The following is a 22,984-nucleotide window of genomic DNA, read 5'->3' as shown; positions in this document are numbered from 1 at the left end:
AATAGCTAATTCCTTATTAAACAGGGGGAATAGCTAATTCCTTATTAAACAGGGGGAATAGCTAATTCCTTATTAAACAGGGGGAATAGCTAATTCCTTATTAAACAGGGGGAATAGCTAATTCCTTATTAAACAGGGGGAATAGCTAATTCCTTATTAAACAGGGGGAATAGCTAATTCCTTATTAAACAGGGGGAATAGCTAATTCCTTATTAAACAGGGGGAATTACTAATTCATTATTAAAAATGGGGAATCGTCAACAACAAATAAATAGGGGGAGTGTAGCTTACGCACCACTTGCAATTCACAAAAATATTTCAAGAGATTTATTCATGGGTTTCTTTGCCATAAATCATATTTCAGTCGATAACTGCCACGTTCTTCAATCAGAATGAAATGTCAAGTGTAACCACACCAAAGCTGTTTACAGTGGTGTGGTTATTACAGTTTATACACAACAGAAGCCAGCACACTATAAACAGGGGGCAAAGCCAACAACCAGGACACACACCGTTCTCATACAGTATCTCAATCACACAAGCTAGCTGATGGCAGCGGGCCACTCTATAGTGACTAACGCGGACTGACTGTAAAAATCCAGCAACTCCACAAGAATCATCAAATTAGATTCTTTTGTTGCATAGCTCTGGACCAGGGCGTAATGTGCAGGTGCTGACACAGCTCTGAGTCAACAAGCTGCACGTATCACCCTGGATCAGAGCTAGTTGTTGCAGTGCTTTGGCCTGAAAACGTAACAAACTAAGAGATGGCACACTGGTCTGTAGAACACACTGGTGTGTAGAACACACTGGTCTGTAGAACACACTGGTATGTCAGTGAAAAAGTAACTATCTTCGCTGTGGTACAGTATGTATTACAAAAGTGTATATAACTCAATCACTTCCTAACTATTCTAAAATCAGCTGGACGTTGTGTGGATTTGTTAAGGAAAGATGAGGTAGGAAGGTGGACAAAACAACCTCGCTCTCCAAAGTCTTCCCTTAGTTGGATGTAAGCCCACATTGTTTTTCTCCACTCTCAAACATATGACATTTAAATCCTCAGCTCTCAACAACATCCCACATCAGTAACCCCCACCCCTTACATATTTAACATCAGGTATCTTCCCATCAAAAAGCTCAAGGACACAACTTCTTTAATAATATTGGGTGTTTTGCTGTTGATAACCACCACAGTAGCAATAACTCCTCTTCTCAGAGAGGAGAACACCTCTCATCATCAGCCAAGTCAGAAACCTTTCAATGAGTCGGCTTTAGTCAAGCGAAAACCACACATCTGCAATCATGTCTTTTATCAAAGCACATTTCAACAGCTGAAAAAGAAATAAATATCTCATCTATAACATTGTGATCCATCCATATGATAACACTGAAGGCTGTTTTATCTTGGTGTGTTTTGAGTGTTCCAAATGGCACTCTACTCCCTATATAGGGCACTACTTTTGACAAGAGCCCTCGGGGCCCTCATAGAGCCCTCAAAGGCCCTCATAGATCATGGGGCCCTCGGTGCCCTCAGATCCCACAGGGCCCGTAAAGAGCCCATAGGGTCTGGTCAGAAGTAGAGCATTATAGGAAACACGGTTTATTCTAGAAGCTAGCCTTGGTGTGGGATCAGTGGTCAGACGCCCAGCTTGTTGGCGATGGTCATGACCACTTTGAGGATGGGCATGAAGGCTTGGATCTCGCTGAAGTTGCTGCTGGTGACCACAGCAGTGTGGACCTCCAGGCCACGCTGGTAGTTCTTGCCCGCCACACAGCGGCTGATCTCATGTAAACCACCCAGGATGTTGTTAGACAGCTACAGGATGAGGGGAGAATTTAAGTTACTATAGGCATGTACACATTTCCTTTACAATCTGTTATGTAGTGGAGCACCACGACTGGGTCTGTTATGTAGTGGAGCACCACGACTGGGTCTGTTATGTAGTGGAGCACCACGACTGGGTCTGTTATGTAGTGGAGCACCACGACTGGGTCTGTTATGTAGTGGAGCACCACGACTGGGTCTGTTATGTAGTGGAGCACCACGACTGGGTCTGTTATGTAGTGGAGCACCACGACTGGGTCTGTTATGTAGTGGAGCACCACGACTGGGTCTGTTATGTAGTGGAGCACCACGACTGGGTCTGTTATGTAGTGGAGCACCACGACTGGGTCTGTTATGTAGTGGAGCACCACGACTGGGTCTGTTATGTAGTGGAGCACCACGACTGGGTCTGTTATGTAGTGGAGCACCACGACTGGGTCTGTTATGTAGTGGAGCACCACGACTGGGTCTGTTATGTAGTGGAGCACCCGACTGGGTCTGTTATGTAGTGGAGCACCCCGACTGGGTCTGTTATGTAGTGGAGCACCACGACTGGGTCTGTTATGTAGTGGAGCACCCGACTGGGTCTGTTATGTAGTGGAGCACCACGACTGGGTCTGTTATGTAGTGGAGCACCACGACTGGGTCTGTTATGTAGTGGAGCACCACGACTGGGTCTGTTATGTAGTGGAGCACCACGACTGGGTCTGTTATGTAGTGGAGCACCACGACTGGGTCTGTTATGTAGTGGAGCACCACGACTGGGTCTGTTATGTAGTGGAGCACCACGACTGGGTCTGTTATGTAGTGGAGCACCACGACTGGGTCTGTTATGTAGTGAAGCACCACGACTGGGTCTGTTATGTAGTAGAGCACCACGACTGGGTCTGTTATGTAGTAGAGCACCACGACTGGGTCTGTTATGTAGTGGAGCACCACGACTGGGTCTGTTATGTAGTAGAGCACCACGACTGGGTCTGTTATGTAGTGGAGCACCACGACTGGGTCTGTTATGTAGTGGAGCACCACGACTGGGTCTGTTATGTAGTGGAGCACCACGACAGGGTCTGTTATGTAGTGGAGCACCACGACAGGGTCTGTTATGTAGTGGAGCACCACGACAGGGTCTGTTATGTAGTGGAGCACCACGACTGGGTCTGTTATGTAGTAGAGCACCACGACTGGGTCTGTTATGTAGTAGAGCACCACGACTGGGTCTGTTATGTAGTAGAGCACCACGACTGGGTCTGTTATGTAGTAGAGCACCACGACTGGGTCTGTTATGTAGTGGAGTAACTTGACAGGGTTAGAATGAGAACTAACTGACATCATGGTACAGGGATTGTGTTAATGGAGAATTCTATGATTTTCACGCATAAAAAAATATAAAACAAATAAGAAATATCTTGCTGCGTTTTGTACAGCAAATCTAAAATGCTTCTTATTGTAATTTCTGCTCGGCATCAGACTAATTTTGTGCTTCAGTTGCACTTCTCCGCTCGGATGAGACTTCAGGAACGGCATTCTATCAGCAGATAGCGCTCTGACTGATGTGGAGCTGCTTTTCCCTGTTTCCCGTGTAGCCAACTTTTCTCTGGTAAAATACAAGATTAACTTCAAGCAAAACATTGGGAAATGTAGCTGGCTACATTCTTTCTACGGTGAACAGAAATATGATGGCCATGCATCGTTTTTGCAAAAAAAGACAGTGCTTTTTAATTGTAAACTCATTTACTGGTGTGGCTGCCTGCCAAATGGCGTTCCACTTCTGTTGTCATCTGATGAAAATGAAGTTATTTTCTGCCTGAATGTGTTGCACTGATGTATTTTCTGTGACGGAAAACTATAGTTACATGTCCCTGATCACTCTATTGAACAAAAAAAAAAAACTGCTGACTTTCAATATAAAACGCAGGTGAAATGGTTTAAAAAGCAGATTATTTTTAACGTGTGTGTTTTGAAACAGCAGATTTCTGAACTCCGAGGCTGGGCCCTGTGGTAGAGCATCTGCTACATGTTCTCACCGTTTGCTCTCTCAGCTTGTCATACAGGTACCCAAGGCGTTTCGATGCATCGTCAAGTTTTCTTTTTGTTTGCTGAGAAAAAAAATATATAGAATATTAGGATGTCAGACTCGAACAGCAGCACCTTCAGAATGGCTCTGTGTGTCTTATGCAGATATATGGGTAGAAATTCTGTCTTTTGAATCACAAGAGCTGATACTACTGTCCTGTGTAAAGACTTACTGGGTCTTGTGCGGCTAGCTGGCAGCATTGAACCAGGCTGTCGAAGGTCTGCTTGAGGACCATGTGCTCTGCAGGGATCTCTCTCTGCTCCACCCTCTCAGCCGGCAGCGCCTGGAGGAGCTGAAGGGACACACAGGACTTAGAGATCTGCCTACCTATAAGTAACTAGTAGCCTGACTTTAGGGGTTAGAGGTCGGCCTGGCAGGCCTTTAATAAGAAAGTAAATGGTAGCTTGACTTTAGGGGTTAGAGGTCAGCCTGCCAGGCCTTTAATAAGAAAGTAAATGGTACTGGGTTAGGTTCGCACTAGTCTCATGTTACCAGAAATCCCACTGTATTCTGGCTCCAGAACTGGGCATGGAGAAACACAGAAGGGCTTGAGACAAGGTTGCCACTGACCTGTACGCTGGGCTCCTGAGGGGCCCCTGGGGGGAACTGCTGCGTACGGCTGGGGTCGTGGCCCTGCTGGGTGCGACTGGGGTCGTGGCCCTGCTGTCCTTGGGGCTGATGATGGTCCTCCATGGGGTAACCCCCCATAACAGGGGCGGTGATGGGAGCAGGAGGGGTGTAGTTGTCTGGGACAATCTGAGACAGACAGAACACAGATTCACACACCAGCAGGTTTATTAGGCATAAAACCCTCACCTTATACTGGTTAACATACAGCTAAGATCTTAATGCATGTTTAAACACGTGAAAGTACTGAAATACCAAAGACAGTCTACAACATCTGGAGAACATACAGTTGAAGTCGGAAGTTTACATACACTTAGGTTGGAGTCATTAAAACTCATTTTTCAACCACTCCACAAATTTATTGTGAACAAACTATAGGTTTTGGCAAGTCGGTTAGGACATCTACTTTGAGCATGACACAAGTAATTTTAACAACAATTGTTTACAGACAGATTATTTCACTGTATCACAATTCCGGTGGGTCAGAAGTTTACATACACTAAGTTGACAGCTTGGAAAATTCCAGAAAATTATGTCACGGCTTTAGAAGCATCTGATAGGCTAATTGACATAATTTGAGTCAATTGGAGGTGTACCTTCGGATGTATTTCAAGGCCTACCTTCAAACTCAGTGCCTCTTTGCTTGACATCATGGGAGAATCAAAAGAAATCAGCCAAGACCTCAGAAAAAAATTGTAGACTTCCACAAGTCTGGTTCATCCTTGGGAGCAATTTCCAAACACCTGAAGGTACCACGTTCATCTGTACAAACAATAGTACGCAAGTATGACCACACAGCCGTCATACCGCTCAGGAAGGAGACACGTTCTGTCACCTAGAGATGAACGTACTTTGGTGCGAAAAGTGCAAATCAATCCCAGAACAACAGCAAACGACCTTGTGAAGATGCTGGAGGAAACAGGTACAAAAGTATCTATATCCACATTAAAACGAGTCTTATATCGACATAACCTGAAAGGCCACTCAGCAAGGAAGAAGCCACTGCTCCAAAACCGCCATAAAAAAGCCAGACTACAGTTTGTAACTGCACATGGGGACAAAGATCGTACTTTTTGGAGAAATGTCCTCTGGTCTGATGAATCAAAAATAGGACAGTTTGGCCATAATGACCATCGTTATGTTTGGAGGAAAGAGGGGGAGGCTTGCAAGCTGAAGAACACCATCCCAACTGTGAAGCACGGGGGTGGCAGCATCATGTTGTGGGGGTGCTTTGCTGCAGGAGGGACTGGTGCACTTCACAAAATAGATGGCTTCATGAGGGAGGAAAATTATGTGGATATATTGAAGCAACATCTCAAGACATCAGTCAAGAAGTTAAAGCTTGGTCGCAAATGGGTCTTCCAAATGGACAATGACCCCAAGCATACTTCCAAAGTTGTGGCAAAATGGCTTAAGGTCAACAAAGTCAAGGTATTGGAGTGGCTATCACAAAGCCCCGACCTCAATCCCATAGAACATTTGTGGGCAGAACTGAAAAAGCATGTGCGAGCAAGGAGGCCTACAAACCTGACTCAGTTACACAGCTCTGTCAGGAGGAATGGGCCAAAATTCACCCAACTTATTGTGGGAAGCTCGTGGAAGGCTACCTGAAACGTTTGACCCAAGTTAAACAATTTAAAGGCAATGCTACCAAATACTAATTGAGTGCATGTAAACTTCTGACCCACTGGGAATGTGATGAAAGAAATAAAAGCTGAAATAAATCACTCTCTCTACTATTATTCTGACATTTCACATTCTTAAAATAAAGTGGTGATCCTAACTGACCTAAGACAGGGAATTTTTACTAGGATTAAATGTCAGGGATTGTGAAAAACTGAGTTTAAAGGTATTTGGCTAAGCTGTATGTAAACTTCCGACTTCGACTGTATATTCACTGAATACTGGTTTACATAGAACTAAGATTATAGCTATTAACATTATCAAGATGGTCTACTGGTCCTGGACTGGGTTGGACAAATTGTAAGTGGTCCACATTTCTCCAGTCTGAGCTAGTCCATGTTATCAGAGAGGATGGGGAAGGTATGAAGGTCCTTTATCCAGAGCAGATACCTTTTTCTTCCTGGGACCCCCTCGTACTGCTGGTGGGTCATTCCAACCATCTTGTCCTGTAGATAGTGAAAGATGAATAGTCAGCCACAAGACACTGGTGGCTTTTTAAGAATCCAGACAGCAGCCAAAGCCAAGAGCCTAGAGACCTGGAGTTACATTAAGTTGAGCAGGGTTATTTCTCAAACTCTTAAACGTCACTTTCAACTCTGATAAACAAAAAGGTATTTCCATTGGAGTAGCAACAAACAGGTCACTTCAACAGACAGCAGGCCACGGCCAGGCAGCATCACAGTGCAGTTACATTGGACACACTGACTGACAATAATAAAACATTATTGTTGTTGCATTAGCTTCACTACTTGGCATAGCCTAATACTTTGGTAAATGGACATTTTTAGTACTCAAATATCATACATTTCAAAAACAGATACTTTGGTATTAAATTAGTAAATGTAAATCACCAACAACAGTGATTTAGCATGGATTATTTCGCTACATCGTTACAATGATTGTTATAAATCAAAGACCAGCCCAACACGCTCCTGTAAAATCATGTGACGGCACAGGCAAACACCTTTCTACATGTCTACATTCACAGTCTTATCCCAGCACATCTAAACCTATCTCTGTCTGCATTCACAGTCTTATCCCACCATATTTAAACCTATCCCTGTCTGAATTAACACAGTCTTATCCCACCATATCTAAACCTATCCCTGTCTGCATTAACAGTCTTATCCCACCATATCTAAACCTATCCCTGTCTGCATTAACAGTCTTATCCCACCATATCCAAACCTATCCCTGTCCGCATTAACACAGTCTTATCCCACCATATCTAAACCTATCCCTGTCTGCATTAACACAGTCTTATCCCACCATATCCAAACCTATCCCTGTCTGCATTAACACAGTCTTATCCCACCATATCTAAACCTATCCCTGTCTGCATTAACACAGTCTTATCCCACCATATCTAAACCTATCCCTGTCTGCATTAACACAGTCTTATCCCACCATATCCAAACCTATCCCTGTCTGCATTAACACAGTCTTATCCCACCATATCCAAACCTATCCCTGTCTGCATTAACACAGTCTTATCCCACCATATCTAAACCTATCCCTGTCAGCATTAACACAGTCTTATCCCACCATATCTAAACCTATCCCTGTCTGCATTAACACAGTCTTATCCCACCATATCCAAACCTATCTCTGTCTGTCACGCTCACTGTCACCTTCATCATCGTCAACAAGGGGAGTACTCAGCCAAGGGAAATACCCTGAAAGTTAAACAAGGGGGACAGCTCAATCAAAAGCATTTATATATTAACATTACGTTATTCACTTCTCAAATCTCACTACATATGATTTAGTATTTATAAAAAGTGTCAAACAAGAATCTACCATTCCTTCTTTAAGCATAAATGAGTTATGAATAAAGATATGATTAAAGATGACTATCACAACAGATAAACAGTGGTGTTACAGGCCATGCCTGTGTCCCAAATGACACCCCATTCTCTTTATAGCGTCCTGCTGACCGTACGAGCCCCAGTCAACAACGGTAGGGTCCTGCTGACCGTACGAGCCCCGGTCAACAACGGTAGGGTCCTGCTGACCGTACGAGCCCCGGTCAACAACGGTAGGGTCCTGCTGACCGTACGAGCCCCGGTCAACAACAGTAGGGTCCTGCTGACCGTACGAGCCCCGGTCAACAACAGTAGGGTCCTGCTGACCGTACGAGCCCCGGTCAACAACGGTAGGGTCCTGCTGACCGTACGAGCCCCGGTCAACAACGGTAGGGTCCTACTGACCGTACGAGCCCCGGTCAACAACAGTAGGGTCCTGCTGACCGTACGAGCCCCGGTCAACAACAGTAGGGTCCTGCTGACCGTACGAGCCCCGGTCAACAACAGTAGGGTCCTGCTGACCGTACGAGCCCCGGTCAACAACAGTAGGGTCCTACTGACCTTACGAGCCCCGGTCAACAACAGTAGGGTCCTGCTGACCGTACGAGCCCCGGTCAACAACAGTAGGGTCCTACTGACCGTACGAGCCCCGGTCAACAACAGTAGGGTCCTACTGACCGTACGAGCCCAGGTCAACAGAAGTGCACTATATCATGCATAGGATGGCATTTGGGACGCAACACATCAATTGCATCATGGTCAGTACCTGTAGGAGGAGGAGCAACCGACGGAGCAGAGAAGGACTTGACGGCCGGGGCTCCAGGACCTCCTTGTGGGTACCCGGGTCCCAGGGGTGAATACGGACCAGAGGGGGGACCTGCAGGTGGGCCCTGGCTGTGAAGGTGAGACCCCCCTGGTGGGTACATGCCGACGGGGGCCCCAGGCTGCTGGTAGCTGGGTGGCATGGGGCCTGAAGGGAGCGAGGTGGGTGTGAAGCCTGACGGAGGTAGCCTTGGGCTGGGCATGGTGGCGAGGCTGCCAGGGGCAGAGAAGGGAGGCAGGGGTGTCCAGACAGGCTGGAGCCTGGCATAGTAGGTCCTGGAGGGAAGGCAGAGAGGCCAGGGCCACCTAGTCCTGCAGACATGGGCTGCTGTTGTGGCTGGAATGGCTGGATTGGAGAGAACCCTGAGCAGACAGGAGACAGACATGTTACATCAAGAGCAATCTGGAGTAGTGTCTGGGAGGTGACAGAATACTACCTGGTTCAGCAGGGCACAGCTTGTATATTACGCTCACATAGAAATATATTATGTAGAACAAACATGTTTAAAACCTGTTAGGGCTAGGGGGCAGCATTTGCACGTCTGGATAAAAAAAAATGTACCCGATTTAATCTGGTTACTAATCCTACCCAGTAACTAGAATATGCATATACTTATTATATATGGATAGAAAACACTCTAAAGTTTCCAAAACTGTTTGAATGGTGTCTGTGAGTATAACAGAACTCATTTGGCAGGCAAAACCCTGAGACATTTTCTGACAGGAAGTGGATACCTGATGTGTTGTATTACCTTTAAACCTATCCCATTGAAAAACACAGGGGCTGAGGAATATTTTGGCACTTCCTATTGCTTCCACTAGATGTCACCAGCCTTTACAAAGTGTTTTGAGTCTTCTGGAGGGAGATCTGACCGAACAAGAGCCATGGAACGATGATGTCCCATTAGACACCTGGCGCGCGAGTTCATGTTGGGTATCCTCGTTCCAATACGTTATAAAAGAGTATGCATTCGTCCACCTTGAATATTATTCATGTTCTGGTTAAAAAAGGCCCTAATGATTTATGCTATACAACGTTTGACATGTTTGAACGAACGTAAATATATTTTTTCCCCTCGTTCATGACGAGAAGTCCGGCTGGCTTAGATCATGTGCTAACAAGACGGAGATTTTTGGACATAAATGATGAGCTTTTTTGAACAAAACTACATTCGTTATGGACCTGTGATACCTGGAAGTGACATCTGATGAAGAGAATCAAAGGTAATGGATTATTTACATAGTATTTTCGATTTTAGATCTCCCCAACATGACGTCTAGTCTGTATCGCAACGCGTATTTTTCTGGGCGCAGTGCTCAGATTATTGCAAAGTGTGATTTCCCAGTAAGGTTATTTTTAAATCTGGCAAGTTGATTGCGGTCAAAAGATGTAAATCTATAATTCTTTAAATGACAATATAATATTTTACCAATGTTTTCTAATTTTAATTATTTAATTTGTGACGCTGACTTGACTGCCGGTTATTGGAGGGAAACGATTTCCTCAACATCAATGCCATAGTAAAACGCTGTTTTTGGATATAAATATGAACTTGATAGAACTAAAAATGCATGCATTGTCTAACATAATGTCCTAGGAGTGTCATCTGATGGAGATTGTAAAAGGTTAGTGCATCATTTTAGCTGGTTTTATGGTTTTGGTGACCCTGTCTTTGACTTGACAAAACATTACACACAACTCTTGTAAATGTACTGTCCTAACATACTCTAAATTTATGCTTTCGCCGTAAAACCTTTTTGAAATCGTAAAACGTGGTTAGATTAAGGAGATGTTTATCTTTCAAAGGGTGTAAAATAGTTGTATGTTTGAAAAATTTGAATTTTGACATTTATTTGGATTCAAATTTGCCGCTCTTGAAATGCACCTGCTGTTGATGGAGTGCACCACGGGTGGCACGCTAGCGTCCCACCTAGCCCATAGAGGTTAAGTTTTAATGTCACATACACAAGTACAGTGAAATGCCTTTCTTACAAGCTCCAAGCTCCAAACCCAACAACGCAGCAATCAATACAGCACTACAAATTACAAGGTAGAACAAAAACACAGGAGAGAAAAATAGCAAGATAAAGTCAGTAAGCATACTACGCACAGGATCAGTTCCAGACAACACCTGCTGAACACGGCCCTGGACTGAGGGTGAGTGCCTACCTGGGGCAGTGGCAGGATGTTGAGGGTAGACTGGCCGTAGCAGCCCACTAGGTGGAGGAGCATGGGAGGAGGGTGGCAGACCACCATACGAAGGAGGAGGAGGCCCTCTGGAGTGAGTAACAGCTTGAGGAGTGAAGACTGTGGTCATAGGAGGCTGTCCAACCACTGGCATCAGAGGAAGAGGAGGCTGGCCAACCACTGGCATCACAGGAAGAGGAGGCTGGTAGGGCCCCTGGAGAGAAACATCATTTATACACAGCCTGCGTCCGAAACGGCACCCTATTCCCTTTATAGTTGACTACTTCAAAAGTAGAATGGAATGCAGCCACAGAAACATACATGAGAACATAACAATATACCAAAGCTGATGTTTCATAACATCTACTCTAGCAACTGCTATGATGTCATGGACACCTCAAGTTAGATTCATCAATGTAGAAATCAATGGAAATACATCTGTTTACTTTGTGTTTTAGAATCCTCAATCATTTTTATGTGTGTATTGTTGCATTCTCATAGCTGAGGCAAAAGTGTCAAATAAAATGCATTAATTCCTAAATACCGGTGTCTGTGTTGTCTGTGCTGGTGGTTGTGCTTGGGGGGGGACAGCAGGGGCCCGAGTGGGGTCAGGGTCGCCCCCCGTCACCCTGACTATGTTGTAAGGGAACGGTGGGGGCTGTTGACCCCATGCTGCTCCTCTCTCTCCCTGGGCGTGGAACAGCCGGTCTCTCATCATCATGATGCAAGCCTGCAGGAAGACAAACACCACAGAACAAAACCATAACAGTTAGAATCGTACTTGAACTATTTCAAACAGTTTGATGCTTCAGCCTGCCTGAGGGCTAAACTATAAACCAGGGAGTTAGCCAGCTAACTTGCCTAAATATTATGAAATATTATTATTATTATATTTTTTGATAACCTTGAAATGGGCATGGTTTTATTAACTCAACAGACAAGAACACAGGGACATTTAGCTTTGTTAACGACCCAGAAAATCTGGAGTAATTTCTGGTTGTTTATCAAAGTAAGCAGGCAAACTCAGTGATCCTGATTGCAGTACACCCCTCCGGAGTACCAGATGGTGGGAAATACCCTTTCTGGACTACATCATTAGTTCCCTGACACCAGGCAAGATCAATGAAGCACAACTTCCATATTAAATGCAGGTCTGAACACAATCCAGGAGAGAGAAAACAAGGTGTCTTTGAAGCATGATGACATCTTTAAACATTTCCTAGTTGATAAGGTATCTGAAGAGTAGTGGAGGTTGTGTTTACCTGGTCTGAGGTGTCTGGCAGGTAGGACAGGGCTGTAGCCAGGCTGCCTTGTGAAGCTAGGAGACCAGCATAGCGAGTCAGCTTGTCAGCCAGGATAGGACTCTGTACAGCCACCTCGCTGTTCCTCAGACGCTCCACAGACTTACGCAGAACCATCATCTTCTCTACCAGGTCCTGGAGGTCAATCACACAGATTACATATTGTTACTACCTGGTTCCTACGATGTCATTACAGATAGTATCGGTGGCCAGTTATCATATCATCATAACACTAGGGTTCACTTGGAAAAGTGACTTCCATGGTTAAATGAAGGATAAATATATAGATAAAAAACTATTTGTTACCTCTAAAACCAGGGGAGATGAGCAGTCCCTCTGCAGGGCCCAGCATTCCACTAGTTTCTCAATGTTCCCAGAGCAAATGTAACAGAGACATGCCTGCAGACAGCGTTTCTCTGTCCTCTCACCCTCCAGACGCGACCCCAGGGTCTCTACAGTACCAGGAGAGGGAGGGAGAGCATGGAAGAGAGGGAGAGAAAGTAGGAGACGTTAGATAGATGTAACAGAGATGCCTGCAGACAGCATTGCTCTGTCCTCTCACCCTCCAGATAGTCTACACAGCATAGAGATCCGTTATAGTCATACCAGGAGAAAGGGAGGGAGGGGTTAGGAACAGGAAGCAGAAGAGACCATCAGGTACAATCAGGTCTCTCTTGTGAAATAGATTTCTAGTGACCGCAGAAATAAGTGCTGAACTCAAGGTAAAAGCAAGTCGGGGTTTCCTGATTCCTTTGTTACAATCGTCACCATCTTGGTGTTCTTACCACACAGATGAGCAAACTCTTTGGGGTGAGCGTAGGTTAGGAGAGCAGCGAGAGCCTCCTTCCAGTTATCCAAGTCACAGCTCTGCACGATGTCTCCCCAGTTCTGGGTCACCACGGATGAGATCAGCTGAGGACGGTAGATAGTAGACTTAACCATGTTGTATTTATTCATGTTGACTCAGTAAATCTGATTATTTTGCACTGTTGATATAAAGTAACTATATTCTGAACTAAATTAACTTTGCTAGCTAGTAATCAAGTCATACAAATATAATATCAATCAAATAGTCATGAGGGTAAGTCCCAAATTGGCCCCGGTTCAAAAGTTCCCCGTCTTACCATAGAGATGCTGTTCCTCTGCTGGTCCAGGTATGTTCTCCGTCTTACCATAGAGATGCTGTTCCTCTGCTGGTCCAGGTATGTTCTCCGTCTTACCATAGAGATGCTGTTCCTCTGCTGGTCCAGGTATGTTCTCCGTCTTACCATAGAGATGCTGTTCCTCTGCTGGTCCAGGTATGTTCGCCGTCTTACCATAGAGATGCTGTTCCTCTGCTGGTCCAGGTATGTTCGCCGTCTTACCATAGAGATGCTGTTCCTCTGCTGGTCCAGGTATGTTCTCCGTCTTACCATAGAGATGCTGTTCCTCTGCTGGTCCAGGTATGTCCCCCGTCTTACCATAGAGATGCTGTTTCTCTGCTGGTCCAGGTATGTCCCCCGTCTTACCATAGAGATGCTGTTCCTCTGCTGGTCCAGGTATGTTCTCCGTCTTACCATAGATATGCTGTTCCTCTGCTCGTCCAGGTATGTTCTCCGTCTTACCATAGAGATGCTGTTCCTCTGCTTGTCCAGGTATGTCCCCCATCTTACCATAGAGATGCTGTTCCTCTGCTCGTCCAGGTATGTTCTCCGTCTTACCATAGAGATGCTGTTCCTCTGCTTGTCCAGGTATGTCTGCTGGGTCTTCTGCAGTAGCTCCTGTCCTCCACTGATAGCCAGCAGGATGGCCTCAGCGTAACGCCCGTCGTTCAGACACAGATCCACCGCTCCCTCAAAGTTTCCCACCAGCAGAGCCTGGCTGATCAGACCATCTGCATCTGCGACAACAGAGGCAAAGCAACTGAATGAGATACGGAGAGTTACAGTCATACAAAGGGCCAGTTACCAGGACAACAGATTCATATTAAGCCTAATGCTGGACTAAAAGGTTTTACATTGAACATGCTTTTTGTTATGTGTCCGGGGAAACCAGTCCGTACTGTTTAGATTTCACAGGAAGAGAGAGCTGAAGTCACGTCCAACTGCTGTGATACTGAACAGAAGACAAGCAGTACCTGCTGAGACAGGGATTTGGAAGCTGATCTTCTCCTTGTCCTGTGGTTGTGCTGGGATCTGACTGAAAAAGTCAGAGGGGGAGGATGAACCCGGAGTCTTGGTGGAGTCCACCGCATCCCCGGATTCTTCTGACCTCTGGAAACAAAACGAGGACAACTGGTGATGATATAAAAAGGTGACAGGATTCATGTTGTTATGAAAAAGAGACCACATATCACTTCTGATACTCGTCACTGCCCTCTATAGGACGGTGGAAGATATGCAGACTAGAATTAGGACTACTATAAAAGAGAATGGGCTATGTAGAGCTATGTTCCTGGACTGACCTGAGTAGAGAGAAGCTGTATCTTCTCAGCCAGATCGTTGGCATCCACTCCATGTCCGTTAGGCTGCAGGTTCTTCCCCAAGCAGGTGGATATCTTTCTCTCTAAATCCTCTTTGCTGAAACCCAAAAGACTCAGGAATTTGACCCGGGCTTCATCTTCAAAGTTGACCTGCAAACATCAGGAGGTGGTCAACATTGGAAACCTAAACAACCCTTGCAGAACTTGTGTTCATCATATATCGGTCTTGGCTCCTGAGTGCCTTTCTATCCAAACACATTGTACAGAGAATTCTACTGTTCATGGAAATGTGTCATCTCCATGAGGTGTTCTGTGAGTCCTGCTACGGTTCAGTCTGAAGGACTGACAGGACCTCAGATGTCACAGATAACTGGAATTCTTTACATTTTGGCAATTAAGCAACTTTTCTAATTAACGAGGGTCGGTCAGGATACTCATGGATACATTTTAAGCAGCTAGAGACTTCCAGCCATTGTGCTAACGCTAGTTAGCAATGGCTCCCAAAACTACCTTCAAAACTGCATGCAGAGGCAAAAATGGTATCCATGAGATCTGGGTGAGTAGAAAAAGGGATTAAATGCCAGAATGGCTCACACTGTCTCTATAATGTTACCTTGTTTGACCCTGTGGTATGTAGAAAAGTTGCTTAATTGCCAAAATTTTCCATTATTCCTTTAAAATGAACCTTTGATGCCACTGTGCAGTGTCATAACACCTACCAGGAGAAACCTCCATATGTCCTGTTCAGAGTCTGTGGGGGCCTTGTGGATCTTGGCCTGGCAGTAGTCTGACAAGGAACCAGATTGCAGAGCAGCCTGCAGCTCTCTGGAACGTTGGAGGAGCTCTGTTTCCGTGGTGACTTGGCTCACAAACACCTGCCTGGGGACAGGGACGGCCTGTGGGCTCTGGACTGGAGCCTTAGGACTCTCAAAGGTGATCAGCTTCCCACCAAACTACAAGGAGAAGAGGATGGGAGGAAAATGTACTATTACTATGATGCAGTTATAATACATTGTAAGACTTGTCATAAGCACGTAGAGTCCCTTTATAAGTAGAGCGTGACTGAAGAGTAAACACACTTTAACTGTGTGTTTCCACCATAATCCACAGGTTGTCATGCCAAAGAATACACTTTAACCGTGTGTTTCCACCATAATCCAAAGGTTGTCATCCCTAAGAACACACTTTAACCGTGTGTTCCCACCATAATCCAAAGTTTGTCATACCTAAGAATAGACTTAAAATCGTGTGTTTCCACCATAATCCACAGGTTGTCATGCCTAAGAATACACTTTAACCGTGTGTTTCCACCATAATCCAAAGGTTGTCATGCTTAAGAATACACTTTAACCGTGTGTTTCCACCATAATCCACAGGTTGTCATGCCTAAGAATACACTTTAACCGTGTGTTTCCACCATAATCCAAAGGTTGTCATGCCTAAGAATAGACTTTAACCGTGTGTTTCCACCATAATCCAAAGGTTGTCATGCCTAAGAATAGACTTTAACCGTGTGTTTCCACCATAATCCACAGGTTGTCATGCCTAAGAATAGACTTTAACCGTGTGTTTCCACCATAATCCACAGGTTGTCATGCCTTACTACTTAAACATATTGGGGTTCCTCACAATAGGCATTTACTTATGTTATTTACCTTCTGCAATACAAAAAATGGATATATAAAAATGAAAAAACGGTCAAGTACATTGCACTTACAGCAAATGAGGCTCCTACGGGCCTACGAACCCACTTGGGGGGCTTCTTCAGCGGAGCGACGAGGGTGGTCTGAGGGGTGGGTTGGGGAACTTGCAGAGGGGGCAGCACCTGGCCTGTCCCAAACGGATCCATGGTGTCAAAGGACGAGGAGATCTGTGGGAAAGTACCACACAAAGACTGCATTCCAATCTAAATATAAGATAAGAGAAATGAGCAGAGGTCTTTAATGAGAAGGTCTACAACCATAGCCTACCACTATAGTAGCAGTAGCAACCACATTCAACGCTACCTGACTACGAGATACCTGACTACGCCAAAATGTTACAACAATCAAATCACATCTATTCCAGAAATAGTGTTGAAGATACAGCACTACATAGGAAATAGGGAGCTTTTGATGTTTTAGCATTTAGCAGACACTCTTATCCAGAGTGACTTCCAGTGGCAACACTGGATTGTGTGTGGTTTCCTTTAGACAGTAAATAGACATGGCCACAGATAGAGGCTCTCTACCTGATCAGCCCTGCTCTGCTGCTGGGCCTCCAGGCTTCCTCCCATCACGCTGTAAATACTGATCCACCCGTCAAACGAGGCCGCCGACAGCAGCGCTGGGTTCCTGGGACACCACTGGATGTCAAAGCACCACTGGTTGGTGGTTGGTAATTCATAGATCACCTAGAGAGATGGGGAGAGAGATTGGATCACCACGACATTGTAGAGACAGATCACCTAGACAACAGAGGCATCTGAAGAAGCCCTGGGCAGGGAAAGATGGCGGGGGCCTTGTGATGGAGGCCATATACACCACATGATGCGATGAGACCTTTAGAACAGAGCAGAAAAGCAGGTACCTCTCCAGTGTTGGGGTTCCAGCAGAGAATCCTGTTGTCTTTAGCACTACTGAGCAACAGCTCTGGGTCTGCTTGGCTCCACGCTATGGACAGAAGTCCCCTGAGGAGGAAAAACATCAAGCCATCATCACCGACAGTCAATGCTTTCTCTTTTAACTTCAACTATGACACAACAGCCACCGAGCTAGAATAACTAATTCTACTTCATTAATCCCTAAAAAGGAAATGTGATTGAACCACTTAATACATACAACACCAATAAAAACACAACAAACAACATACAGACAATTAAAGTAGCACATCACCAACGTATAAAGAAATGTTTTATTATGTGGATTACTATTGTTAGATATTACTGCACTGTTGGAGGTAGAAACATGAAGTATTTAGCTGCACCTGCCATAACAGAGACCATATCATCACCATCATACATAACAATTCAATTTAAAGCAATGTGTGGCACAATGTCCCGAAGGCTCACCTTGTGTGGTTCTCCAGGACTTTGAGAGGGGATGTGGCAAAGCGCAGGTCCCACATCTGAATGACTGGCATGCGGTCATCTTCTGAGGCCAGGACCAACTGTGTGGCCACCTCAGGGTGCCAGAGCATCCCTGAACAGTGCATCTACAACACAACACTACATCAGACCAGAGCATCCCTGAACAGAGCATCTACAACACAACATCAGACCAGAGCATCCCTGAACAGAGCATCTACAACACAACACTACATCAGACCAGAGCATCCCTGAACAGTGCATCTACAACACCACACCAGACCAGAGCATCTACAACACCAGACCAGAGCGTCTACAACACAACACCAGAGCAGAGCGTCTACAACACAACACCAGAGCAGAGCGTCTACAACACCAGACCAGAGCATCCCTGAACAGAGCATCTACAACACAACACTACATCAGACCAGAGCATCCCTGAACAGTGCATCTACAACACCACACCAGACCAGAGCGTCTACAACACCAGACCAGAGCGTCTACAACACCAGACCAGAGCGTCTACAACACCAGACCAGAGCATCCCTGAACAGAGCATCTACAACACAACATCAGACCAGAGCATCCCTGAACAGAGCATCTACAACACAACATCAGACCAGAGCATCCCTAAACAGTGCATCTACAACACAACAGCCTTTCAACATTTCTACATGGCGTGTATTGTGTTAACTTCTGTACAGCATAAGTGGTGATACAGTCCAGACTAGAGTCAGTATGAGAGGGGAGCTAACATGATACAGTCCAGACTAGAGTCAGTATGAGAGGGGAGCTAACATGATACAGTCCAGACTAGAGTCAGTATGAGAGGGGAGCTAACATGATACAGTCCAGACTAGAGTCAGTATGAGAGGGGAGCTAACATGACGCAGTCCAGACTCCCAGTGGTTCCTCAGGACAGACTACTGTACCCGCCCGGTTGCTGTGGTCACCAATCGACTGTACCCGCCCGGTTGCTGTGGTCACCAATCTACTGTACCCACCCAGTTGCTGTGGTCACCAATCTACTGTACCCGCCCGGTTGCTGTGGTCACCAATCTACTGTACTCACTAGTCTACTGTACTCACCCGGTTGCTGTGGTCACCAATCTACTGTACTCACTAGTCTACTGTACTCACCCGGTTGCTGTGGTCACCAATCTACTGTACTCACTAGTCTACTGTACTCACCCGGTTGCTGTGGTCACCAATCTACTGTACTCACTAGTCTACTGTACTCACCCGGTTGCTGTGGTCACCAATCTACTGTACTCACTAGTCTACTGTACTCACCCGGTTGCTGTGGTCACCAATCTACTGTACTCACTAGTCTACTGTACTCACCCGGTTGCTGTGGTCACCAATCTACTGTACTCACTAGTCTACTGTACTCACCCGGTTGCTGTGGTCACCAATCTACTGTACTCACTAGTCTACTGTACTCACCCGGTTGCTGTGGTCACTAATCTTGATGATGGGCTCGTTCTTCCTCAGGTCCCAGACCACTGCTTTCCCACTGGGGTTTGCAGAGGCCAGGATGTGTTGGACCTGCCTGTTCCACGACACTACACTGATATCTTCAGGAGGCTAGGTGGATGGGGAGAGAAGGAACAGCACTGTTACAAATATAGATATTCCTTGAGGAATTATGGATTGGAGAATGTCACAGCACACATTTTAGAGATTAACAAAAAAAAAAAGTGTTATTACGCATCAAAAAGCAAAGCCAAAATTCCCAACACTGCCACACTGTGGAAGACTATTTCTTTGAGACTTCAGTAATATCTGGATAGGAGGAAGTGTTAGGTTATTTAACATTCCCACCAGCCCACACATGTTAAAGCCACCACACACCAGACAACAACCACACACACACACACACACTGGCTTTCACTCTTACCTCACAAAGCTACAAAGAGGGGAAACATGGAGAAAACTGTTCAAAATTAAATTAAGACTCATTCCAGGGAACTTAATTCACCTGGAATATCCACCATTTTGATTTAGAGAAGACGCTGAATGGAAATTGAAGAGAACGGGACAAACTTCCCCAGAGACATTTACCTGTGACTTTGTCCCGGGTGTCATTGGATTGCTGAAATTGTTCAGATCCCAGATATAGATCTCTGAATCGTTTGCCCCTGACGCCAACAGATTACTCTGAGAGAGAGTACATTCAAATGAGAAAAAAATACATGTGGGGAATATAATACTGTACAGAACATTGAATTGAACATATCCTTTAAGTGTTCATATTAAAAGCTTAATTTAATGTAATTTAGTAGCTATTTTAAATTGCATGCCAAACTACAAGTGAGAAATGGGCCAAAGACTTGACTGGCTGCTACCATTATTTACCTGAAAGGGGTTGAAGTCTAGTGCTCTGACAGGCCCAGTGTGTTTGTCAGACTGTCCTATTATTGCCTCTGCCCCTGATGTTACAATGGCTTCTGGGCTATACACTGTTACCATGCCATTATCACTGCCTCCAATCAGTCTCCCTCCCAAACCGTCTTCTCCTGCTCCAAAGTTTACCCACACCAGACTATGCAGCCTAGGGCACAGATATCAAATCAAATGTTATAGGTTGAATCATATGCATTGATACAATAATATATTAACTTGATAACTGGTAATGTATTGGGTTAGCAGGTCATTTTGTTGCTTACCTGTTAGAAGTAGGTAGAGACCCCTTGAGCTTCATGTCCAGGGAAGGATCGGCAAAATCCACCTGGAATATTTCCAAGGCGGCAGTGGTGTTGAATGACGCATCCAGCTGCTGAGCTGACGTGCCTGTTCGTCAACAAAAACAGACCAAGAAAGAAATCTAATAAATCACAAGAACTCAAGAGTATGTTATTCAGAATTAAAAGTGAAGCCTGTTATCATTGGTTACATCACTCCTGATTTTAGAAGCCTGCTCCCAAATCTGTTTATGCACACGTGCCATGTTGGCTAGATAGCATAAACAGATCTGGGAGGCATCTGGCAAGAATGCCTAAACATCTGGAACTATCTACTGTATAAGCGCATGACAGTCCTGATACACAAAACAGTTCTACCCTACGTAAGGTTAGGTAGAAGGGTTAGTGCAGGACAGGACAGGTATGGACAGGCCTGATACAGGTAACATGTGTGCCCTACCTAAAGCCAGGCAGATAGGGTGATGGGGGGCAGGACTCCATGCTGGATGAGCTGTCCTCTGGATCTCTTTCAGCCTCATCTTCCTCTATTGGGCTAGGATGCCTCTATCAAAGTCCTAAATAATGAAAAACAAGCACTTTTAATGACGTTTCAATACTGGGGTGCATTCAGTTCGGTTCAATTTTTGCTACATTGTGTAGCAATGGTATGCACCAAACAGTGTGCACCATTCTTCAACAGCTTTTGAGGTGTTTGTTCCTGTTTGGTGGGTGTACCCTGATCAATATGGGTGTGACACACTGAGATACATAAATCCCCAGTGTGACCATTTGTAGCTAATCACACAATATTGTGCAGCCCACCATACACAATAGCCCTCCTGAGCCACCATAATCACACCGTTCTTCTCTTCAGCACCATTGACTAAAACGTTGAAAATAGCCAAAAACATTTCGAAATGTTTTTGGCTATGTTAAACAAAGTTTTTCATATTGAACACACCCCTGGCAGTTATGACACCTGGAGTGTATTCATAACGCAAATTCTGTTGCAAAACGTTTCCTCCAAACTGAAAAAGTTTTGCCACGAAAACAAGAGTTTCTATCAGAAAAATTCAGGTAGGTCTCTCTCAGTTGACTTCTTAAACGGTGCAAAGTTTCCGTTGCAAGACGTAAGGAATAAACCCAAGGTACGCGCATTGCATTGGGCAGTACTGGGTGTCATATGGGGCTAGCCAATTTCTAAACACTAAGAACCCACCTACAGCTAACTATCAAACGTTAAACGTTTCTGAATAATCAAAACGAAATATTGTCGGGCGTTTCAGTAGCTAGTTAACGTTAGCTACGTAACGTGTAGGGATGGTTAATAAGCTGAAACATAATTCACTAACGTTAGAAGAATCAATTTCAATCACGTCTCATGAATCAACAACACGAGAAGCGAGCGTACCGTTAGATAGCGTAGATGGATAGCGTAGATGGATAGCTGCTGTGTAATGAAAAAACGTTGAGCTAGCTAACATCCATCATTTGGTTAGTAATACAGACTGCTAACGGCTTTTCTTCACCGTAATGACATATATATATAAAATATATAATGTTAGCTTTATAGCTAATAGTTCAACCAACATTACCTATAAACCATCCCAGTTTAGTTAGCTAACGGTAGCTAGCTAGGCTAGTTACCGATACGTGTCATTGGCTTCTGCTAGAGCTACTACGGCTAGCTTGACAGCTAAATCATGCAGACGTGTCGTTCAGCTTATAAATCTAGCAAGCTAGAATAAATGTATTCTAACACTATATTGTTAGTACCCCCATATATGTATATAAAAATATAAAATACTTACTTCGGAATTGATGATTATCAATCTTTCTAGCAACAAATGATGTAGAAAACTACCGGGCACTCCCAACGTAATCATTGATATGTTTATCCTCCTCTACGGTGGCCGACATGGGTTCAAATATCACAGCAGTCAGTAACTTGGTTTGACCTGTAGCTGTGTTTTGCAATGTTTTCAGTTCAGCAAAGATTGTCTCGCCTCTCCATATGTCAGTAGTATCCGTACTGGGCTTGGTTGATGAAAGTACTGAATACATAGTTTTGATTTTTTCAAAACAGTATTACATCTAACTAGACATTGTAATTTCCTGATGAACAATGTTGCAACTTCAGAAAGTATTCATACCGCTTGATTTAGTCCACATTTTGAAAATTGATTAAAACAATATATATATATTTTACACACAATACCCATAATGAAAACATGTTTTAGACATTTTTGCAAATGTATTGAAAATAAAAATACAGATATCTCCTTTACATAAGTCTTCACATCCCTGAGTCAATACAAGTTAGAATCACCTTTGGAAGTGATTACAGCTGTGAGTCTTTCTGGGTAAATCTGTAAGAGTTTTGCACACCTGGATTGTACAATATATGGTAGTGAGAGGAAGCCTGATGGCGGGCAGCGGGATACGAT

General features: G+C 44.7%; 1 protein-coding gene across 1 annotated transcript; it reads right to left on the bottom strand.

The window, feature by feature from the left end:
* Positions 1-312: 312 nt before the first annotated feature.
* LOC106560878 (protein transport protein Sec31A-like) lies at positions 313-22,516 on the bottom strand. Its single transcript, XM_045687452.1, is given in 28 exon segments — positions 313-1,819; positions 3,853-3,924; positions 4,075-4,194; positions 4,473-4,658; positions 6,603-6,658; positions 7,844-7,888; positions 8,784-9,077; positions 9,080-9,202; positions 11,010-11,241; positions 11,572-11,757; positions 12,290-12,463; positions 12,635-12,780; positions 13,114-13,240; positions 14,029-14,207; positions 14,445-14,580; positions 14,772-14,939; positions 15,509-15,742; positions 16,507-16,659; positions 17,020-17,181; positions 17,358-17,457; positions 17,839-17,981; positions 19,300-19,440; positions 19,754-19,762; positions 19,918-20,013; positions 20,212-20,407; positions 20,523-20,646; positions 20,998-21,112; positions 22,349-22,516. Coding segments are annotated over 27 exon segments (3,861 nt in total). The 5' UTR covers positions 21,077-21,112; positions 22,349-22,516; the 3' UTR covers positions 313-1,639.
* Positions 22,517-22,984: the final 468 nt, after the last annotated feature.

This window comes from Salmo salar, chromosome ssa01, assembly GCF_905237065.1.
Source record: "Salmo salar chromosome ssa01, Ssal_v3.1, whole genome shotgun sequence".
Taxonomy (NCBI): Eukaryota; Metazoa; Chordata; class Actinopteri; order Salmoniformes; family Salmonidae; genus Salmo; species Salmo salar.
This window is presented reverse-complemented; position numbering and strand designations above follow the sequence as displayed.